The sequence below is a fragment of the Triticum aestivum genome, chromosome 3B (genome assembly GCF_018294505.1).
Source record: "Triticum aestivum cultivar Chinese Spring chromosome 3B, IWGSC CS RefSeq v2.1, whole genome shotgun sequence".
Taxonomy (NCBI): domain Eukaryota; kingdom Viridiplantae; phylum Streptophyta; class Magnoliopsida; order Poales; family Poaceae; genus Triticum; species Triticum aestivum.
In genome coordinates this window covers 624,305,343-624,314,352 of record NC_057801.1, presented here as the reverse complement: position 1 = coordinate 624,314,352, position 9,010 = coordinate 624,305,343, and the positions used below count along the sequence as shown (strand labels likewise).

General features: G+C 41.6%; 1 protein-coding gene across 1 annotated transcript; it reads left to right on the top strand.

Annotated features, from left to right (window-relative positions):
- The first annotated feature begins 824 nt into the window (after positions 1-824).
- Positions 825-2,417, top strand: LOC123065888 (uncharacterized). The gene is made up of 2 exons (XM_044489088.1): positions 825-999; positions 1,117-2,417. Exon 2 carries the CDS (start codon positions 1,176-1,178, stop codon positions 2,235-2,237), a length of 1,062 nt encoding a protein of 353 aa, XP_044345023.1. The 5' UTR covers positions 825-999; positions 1,117-1,175; the 3' UTR covers positions 2,238-2,417.
- Positions 2,418-9,010: the final 6,593 nt, after the last annotated feature.

Sequence of the window (9,010 nt, the reverse complement as noted above, 5' to 3'; positions counted from 1 at the left end):
AGGGGAGCGCCGTCGCCGCCCCAAACACGACCGTATCCTCACCACCCACGCCTTCAAAACCCTAACCCTAGCGCTGAGCGGAGATCGCCAGGCAATCGCCTCCTAGTCGCCCTTAGCGTTTCGTGCGTGGTGGACCCTTATACGTTCGTTATTGCACACGGTGGGAAAGAAGAGTTGGTGTGCGTGCCGATGGGGCGACAAAATCAGACAATGATATAAGTGGAGATGGGCTGAGAGAGAGATAGCTGATTGATTTGGCTGAAGCATCACTAGCGTGGATGTGGCCCAGGCCCATAAGGACAACCGTGACGCTAGAGAGGCGAGAAGACGTACGATGAAACAAACTGTTTTTCTCGTTAGGATTGCATGTTTTGATTAAAATAAATTAATAAAATACTAGTGACGACGTACGGGCAGAAGCGATAGCCCTTTATTATTAGGTAGAGATGGGGAGAAGGCAGTCGGTCGGTGCAAATTGTTCTTTTTCTTTCAACCACAAAATGTTGAGCTTCGGTGTGTTAATAGAAAAAAATGTTGATGTGGCACAACGTTGGGGTAGATATGCAGCATGTCAAGAGAAATAAGATAGTGAGATTTTTTTTTGGGTGATAGTGGGGATGAACTATTTAAGTCTCATTATAGATTTTTTTTGAGAGGAAGTCTTATTAGATTTTTTTTTTGAGCAAGGAAGTCTTATTGGATGCACAGAAGGAAAAAGAAGACAATGAATAAATTGCCGGCTCGGCCCATCAGGCCTGGTCACGCAGCGGTCGAGGGGAGAATTAGAGGGTTACTCCTTGCGCCGCCCCTATATAATGGGGCCTTCTTGATCTCTCTCCTCGCGCACCTGTATCCTTCTCCTTCCTCTCTGGCTGATCCAATCCGTGGGAACCAATCCGTGAAGGTTCGTTTTCGAATGATTTGTTTGCTGTGTTGTCAAGTACCAGTAACAGCTTTCAGAACTCGTGCGGTTCAGTTGAACCCCTATGCTCCGGTGAGGTACGCCCAGATCTCCGATACTATTTCTCTATACATATCTGGATGTTGACCGGATCTTACGAGAAGAGGTTGGATATCAACAGTTAACTGGTTCATGTTCTTTCTTTTGATTACCAGGATATCAAACTACAGAGGAAAGTCAGATTCTTCCCTTCTCTATTAGAGATCGAGCAACAATGAATCGCCGTTTTCTGAATCTTCTAGTCAACAAATTGAACGGCCGCTGCCCAGCCGTTAATCTGCACCGCATCGATCTGGCAAGCTTATTCTGTCCTGCCGGACTACCGCCAGCACATCCAGCAGCAATAACCAAGAAGGCTTCGGCATCGGGTCTGGCTCCGGCTCGGCTCCCTCCCGCCACCATATCCTTCTACCAGCCCTATCCGCCGAGCCAAAACGGGTGGATGGATTTCATGGCCCTCAACGACGACATCATTGCCTTCGACTATGAGAGCCGCACCCTTCTCTATGATAGCGCCGTTGGGGCCGTCCGCGTCATCAACCCGATCATAGACCCCAGGTGCCGCTCCATTTCTCTCACCGTTGGCAATGTTTTCTATGTCATGGCGCGCCAGTCCGGCCTGCCATGTCAGGGGTACCATTTTCAAGCTCTCAGCTTGAAAGACTGGTGCTGGCGTCGTCTCCACCCGCTCCCCATTAATTTCCTGGAAATCATCAAGAACCCAACTCACAAGTACGGGTTGGGGTTGGGTGAGGTGGACCCCTTTGAGTTCAGCGCCTATGCAGCGGTCGGTGACTCGGACATCTGGATATCCACCGTGGGCGCGGGTACGCACTCCTTCAGCACTAGTAGCGGCAAGTGGAGCAAGCTAGGTGACTGGATCCTGCCATTTAGTGGCCCTGCCCAGTATATCGCAGAGCATGGCCTCTGGTTCGGCTTTTCTCGAAAAGATGAGCACCTCTGTGTAGCCAACCTGGTGCAGGAGCCACCGGCGCCACTGCTTCATGAATTTCCCTTTCAGCAAGTGTGGGAAGAACCGCATCTGTCAGAGGCGTGGACACCGATGGCGGCTAGTCTCCTGCCGCTTGGCTCTGGCAAGCTTTGCACAGCCAGGGTCTTCCGGACAAGCAAGGGCAACAAGGACAGGAAAGCTGAGAGCATTGTGGTGTTAGCTGGCATGGAGTTTGTCAACGATGCCAGCACGGGAAGGCTAATGATAATCAAGCACAAGTCCGTGAGCTACATCGTTGGTGGATACGTCTTCAAACTGCTGTGATCATGTCCATCCTACTTGTAATGGAGCTTTGATTTGTTTATCAAAGCTGACCATCTTCAAAAGAATTTATGTGTAGGGTTGTATTCAAATCTTAGTCTGTGTGCATGTGCTTAATTTTGCAGTTGATTCATTTAGATTTTGCATTGTGCTCAAATTTTAGTCTGTGTGCTTATTTCACGAGATTACCAGATTAACTCTGCATTTAGTTTATTCGGTACATTAAATACGTTTTTTTTGCTATATACGATATCAATGCTTGCATGGAATCAAAATAATGTTTGGGGTTTGGTACTACTATTTTGGTAAATTTTAGTTTACATGTTAGACAACAACCTTTTAGTTCTTTTTTTAAATTTCAATGACTGAATATGAATATTTCATATAATTTTTGAACCACTTGATCATACAACTTGCAATCATCATCAAAAGAACAGAGCTGTGCTTCCATCTGTTGGATGATATATGGTATGTTTGTATGGCACAAAATATGGGAGCGACTACCATAGAATCTGTTATACTAGTGCCACTGTGGATGGTTGGCACAGGTTTAAGAGCGTAAAGCACAAAATATGGGAACGACTAGTATAGAATCCAGTGGCACAAAATATGGCCCGGTCAGAACCGTAAACCAAATTCAAAATTGAATACCTTAATTGAATGAAAAAGCTTTAAAATTAGGGAACATGCTGAAACAAAAGAATTGAATGAGAACTTTGAGAAATTGTTGACCTAGTCGAAGTTGGGTGACCCAATTCTAATTGGACACTCAAATGAATGTGGGCTCTTTAAAACTAGGGATCCAGGTGAAGTCTTTTGATGAATGTTGTTCTGCTTAGTGCTGATGGTACCTAGTTCCATCCATTTCTTACCTTTTCAATCCAATATAAAGTTTGTGTTTTTTTGTACCTCATAGATAGTGCAGCTTCTCAATCCTTCATTGCATGACTATGTAGCAGAATGACTATCTAAACTACTTCGGTTTTTACTGGTTTATTATACAATTCATAAGGTAAATTCTTTATTTTTAAGTTGCAATGTTTGCATGTCACACGCTTGGATTTCTTGGAGACATTTGTTATACAAATGTTAGATATCAGTTTAGCTTCCATCTTTAACTTGCACTGAACTCAAGCTTTACAGACAGCTAATTTTGTATGCAACTCATTAAATTTTAGTGAAATCGAGGTATGAAGAAAATGAGTGGCCAAAGTAAGAGGATCTTAAGTATTCTCCAAAAGTTATCCAGAAGATGGTGCCACATTTTGTTTCTAACATTGTATGTGGTCTGATTCGACACTCTGGTCTGGACCGCCTCTAATTTCTGGTAACAAATAGGTCAAAGTAGTAGGGCCGCGAAAAGCTTGTTAAGGCTGCAGTAGTATCACCTCCGTGCCATTTGCATCGTATGGTTACTAAGAAATGCACTGAATTTATATAGCACTCTTGCCCAATTTGGTTGTTTTCGAACTGTTGATGTTGAGTTTAGTGAAACTATCCATACTGACTAGATCTGTTAGTACAATCATGTGTATTTGTATAATCTAAATTACTCATGGACTGCCATATAAGTTTATTTGGCTCTAGCTCATATATGTACTGGCATGTGAGTACCAGATTCCAGAAATTTGAATAATATCCGGTTGCTGCTGCATAAAATGCTTGAAGTTTAATACTCCCTCCATTCATATTAATTGACGCTGGTTTAGTACAAAGTTGTACTAACTTTATACTAAACAAGCGTCAATTAATTTGGATCGGAGGGAGTATGTGAGTAACAGATTCCAGAAAATTGATGAATATCCAGTTACCGTTGCATCCATTCCTTAGGTTCGTTCTCTGCAAGTAGCTTTAAAGGGTAGATTATTGTTAACACCTGACCTCTTTGTTATTCAAATTTTCTTTTGCTTGCAAGTGTGTAGTCGGCTTTTAGTAATACAGTTTGCTGTATTTTCCTTCGAAATAAAGTTCAGTGTTATACCATGTGTTCTACATGAAATTTCATTTACCTAACCTAGGTAGGCAGAAACTGACAAGCTTACATAGTCCCAGGTTGGGATCTCTCCCAGCACATGAAAGCTTGATGAGCAAGAAGCACTGGGCTTGGAGGCGAAGGCTTTTTTCTGTCATGTACCATCCAGATGGATATTGAGCTGTGATCATTTTTTGTCCATGATACTCGGTTTTGCCAGTCTTGTACCACAAAATGACCCTCCTGTTATGTACCAGTTGATATGTAGTACGTCTCGTGTGCTGTGTTCTGGTAGGGATTGTCTAGAATGGCATGTTTGTTGTGATTGAAGGGGGTGGCTTAATTTTGTCATTGTCCTAAAATATTTGTGATGATGCTTTGTCATTGTTGATGTGTGCTCAAATAGTTGTGATGGATAGACATAGTTCTTAGTAACTAACATGACCAGCTTTCTTGCATAATTAGTGATGTCCGGTAGTGCACTTATGCATGGATTTCATGGGAGGAGGCATTATCGCTATGCAGATTTGGAAGGCTGAAGGACAGGAGGGATGGAAAAGAAATAGTTGAGGTGCTTGCTGTAAAAGTCATCTGACATATCTAACTTTACAAGGGAGTTCCTTGAAATATATCACCTTTTTTCAGTAACTTGAAATACATCACCTATAAGGGACGTGGAGTTTGTGAGCCCAAGCTCAAATGAGCTTGAGTGAACAGTAAAATCATTTTTTTTAAACACTATTTTTTTGACAAACATTGACAAAAGGTCTATGATCTTGCAAAATTTCGTCATGAAATCACATTTGTGGAAGGCGTTGCAAAAAAAAAAACTCTAAAAATGTTACTTCCAAAAGCATTTTGGAGCACTATTTTTTCTTTGCCACGACTTCCACAAATACGATTTCATGATGAAATTTTGCAAGATTTTAGAACTTTTGTCAGTGTTTGTAAAAAAATAGATTTGATTGAACTGTTCTTAATATTTTTTGATTTTACAGTTAACTCGAGCTCATTTGAGCTCAGGCTGAGAAGGCCATTTCCCACATATAAGACTTTAAGCTCCCAAGAAAGCCTGCGTTTTGGACTTGTGGTGCATCGAGGCAGGGCTCTTCGTGGTGGGCCGCGCATGTCAGATCCATGGGTTCATTAACCTCCACTTCATCTCGACGAATCTCTGATGGATTTATGTGTCTTGCTGGTCACACAACAAGTCATCAATTGGGAAGAGATCACTTGAGCTGTTCCACGTTATGGTCATTGAGAATCTGCCTTTCCTTGAAAGATTACTTGTATCTGATCTAAAAGGTCCAACAAAAATCAGGGTTATTGACGTGCTGAAATTGACAGTGTTGGTGTACTCGTCTACCAAATTCTCCGAACTCTTTAGTAGATCCATAATCGTTCAGGTACAACACTCATCTTCTTCCCCGTCTTTTTGAAATTCATATTTTTAAATTTCCTCTTAATGTATTTACAAGTGTCATCCAGAAAATGATTCCCACAAGTTTCACGCAGTCTGTGCGCACACTGAAGATCTTGGCAATAAAATCTATCCGCCCCAATCTGGATCAAGTTGTTGGATTTCTTAGATGCTTTCCCTGCACGGAGAAGCTACTCATCAAGGTGAAACTTCTTTCCTATTAGTAAACGGTAATCACAACGTAGCTCAACTTTTTTCGTAATTTTCCCAAATTACGACGGCAAGTGTAGTGTTCAAAACCGCAACTACGCACTGCACCGGAAGAAATATTTTTAGTAGTATTTTTTTCTCATGTGATTACCTGCATCATTTTTTTGTTGTACTAGTAGCCTAGGCTACTCATAGTGCCAATAACTTATACTAATAACTCTATGGTTATCCTAAGAGCAAGTACTACCTTCGTCCTAGTTTACTCTTCGTATTTTATAGTATCAAAATTTGACCATATATTTAACTGACAAAATGTTAATGCATGTTACTACAAATTATATCGTTGGATTCGTATTTGAACATAATTTTAAATGGTATAATTTTTGGTGACATGCATTGGCATTTTTTTAGGTAAATCTATGGTCAAAATTTGACGCTAAATACGAGGTAGTAGTACAAAAGTGGGCTATAAAGGCATGATACGTCTCCAACGTATCTACTTTTTCTCTTGTTATGGACTCTAATTTGCATGATTTGAATGAAACTAACCCCGGGTTGACGTTGTTTCCAGCAGAACTACCATGGTGTTGTTTTTGTGCAGAAATAAAAGTTTTTGGAATGGAACAAAACTTTGCAAGGAATTTTATGCAATATATGAGAATTTCTGGAGTCAAGAACCACTGGAGGGGGGCACCTGGGTGGGCACAACCCACCAGGGCATGCCCCCCCTCCAAGCGCGCCCAGGTGGGTTGTCCCCACCTGGTGGCCCCGCAGACCCTGAAACCTACGAGACGGAGCTGCCATCACCTCCCGTTCTTCATCAGGAGGCAAGATCTGGAGTCCGTTTGGGGCTCCGGAGAGGGGGGTCTTTGATCTTTGTCATCACCAACCCTTCTCCGTCGCCAATTCCATGATGCTTCCCACCTGGAGTGAGTAATTCCTTCGTAGGCTCGCTGGTTGGTGAGGAGTTGGATGAGATTCATCATGTAATCTAGTTAGTTTTGTTAGGGCCTGATCCCTAGTATCCACTATGTTCTGAGTTTGATGTTGCTATGACTTTGTCATGCTTAATGCTTCTCACTTTGGCCCCGGGTGCCATGATTTCAGATCTGAACCGTTTATGTTATCACAATTATATCCATGTTCTAGATCTGATCTTGCAAGTTATAGTCATCTACTACGTGTTATGATCCGGCAACCCCGGAGTGACATTAGTCGGGACCACTTCCGGTGATGACCGTAGTTTGAGGAGTTCATGTATTCACCTTGTGTTAATGCTTTGTTCCAGTTCTCTATTAAAAGGAGGCCTTAATATTCCTTAGTTTCCAATTGGACCTTGCTGCCAAGGGAGGGTAGGACAAAAGATGTCATGCAAGTTCTTTCCATAAGCATGTATGACTATTTACGGAATACATGCCTACATTATATTTATGAATTGGAGCTAGCACTAGTACAACAAGGTCCTATACAAACGGTTTTTAACCCCTTTCCACGACGGCATTTGGAACCGTCGCCTAGTGAGTGTGGGCGATAGGGGGGTCCTTCCCACACAACCCAGAAATCATCGGGGATATGCCCTCCTGGCACACACGCTCGGCAAAATGAGGTCGTGTGCGATCGGCGAGCGACCAAATACGGTTATACATACAATAGTGCTAAAAAAATACAATTATACAGGCGAAATCATTTCCGGTCGTAAGTACATCCCACACAGTCAGTCTCTGCTAAACGTTTCCATTCGTATATACATCCCACACAGTTGCTCCAAGGAAAATGTTTCTATTCGCAGGTACATCACACACAATTTTCCCCATTAAATCGTTTGTGATAGCGTTTCCATTACACACGGTATTAACAATTTTATCATTTGCGTTATTGAATGCATCACACATGGTGCGTAGAAGAAACTGTATTGCAAAGGCTGTCCATCACACACAATTTTTATGTGGTAAACGTTTGCGCCAGGTGGCCTAACGCAAGCAGTTTTCAAGAGGATGTCGTGTGTAATTGTTCATTAATCTAACACGGTTTATTCTTAGAAACTGTGTGCGTTATTGAATGCATCACGCACGGTATTTTCTCAATAACCGTTTGCAATAGAAAAACCCAATTAGCAGGCTAATTATCCTATTATTATTAATCCATTTATTAATCTAATTGACATTTCATACTAAGCACACAATATATTTCATTTTCATAATTGAAATACATCAGAGTACAACATCATATAGCTTCAGCACTCAACTACCCCATTACATAACTGCACCAGCACCAAGTTTCACATGCAACATCTATAACCTTTCGAAATTAGCATCATAGACGATACATAGACAGATGTATCTCATCTGGAGAACTGCTGAAGCAGAAGGCGAATATTGAGCCTTCATTGATGTTGAAGGTCTTTGCAACTTTAGGTCAGTGCCCTGGATGATTGACCGTCCATCATTCGTCCTCTTCAGGAACACTTCAATATTGAACCGTGGGTGTTGTATGAATACCTTCCTCGCCTCCTGACCATACAGGTGGTTTGAGAGGTAATCATCAGTGAACTGCTTTGGAAATGCCAGAAAACAAGGATGTGCATAAATACCTTCTCTATATTAGAAATGAGGCAAAGGAATAAAAAAGGCAAGGTATAATAGTTAGTACCATCCTGTAGTGAACTGATGTCTTCTTCATTGTGCAGACAAAGATCTTGTTGTTTTTTGTCGCTAATTTCTTTATCCTAACAATCTTTCTAAGTTTCTGGACTTGACTGATATTCATGGACAACTCATTTCCCCATATGCAAAAGGGGTCAAACAGTGGGTCAAAACCTCTGACAGCAGGACCTACATGTGTAAGAACAAATTGTTAAAAACCTAAATATTAGAACAGTTCCTGCAATTGCACAATAATGTGCTGTTAGACAAAGGACCATGCATGTGCAAACCTCAATTGTAAACCTCAGTGCTTCCCATTGTTTCCCTACAACACATATAAGGTAGTTAGTCATCAGGTTAAGTGAGGGTTCGCATGCTATCAGTAAAATATGTTGATGAAAATAAGCATATTGCAAATTCATCAGATTAATTCAAGCCACATGGAAAACCCATTTATCCAAACCAAGCATGATTAAGAACTAAGAAATATAGCACTTGTATATGTTTCTCATGTATTAAGTGCAGCCAAATT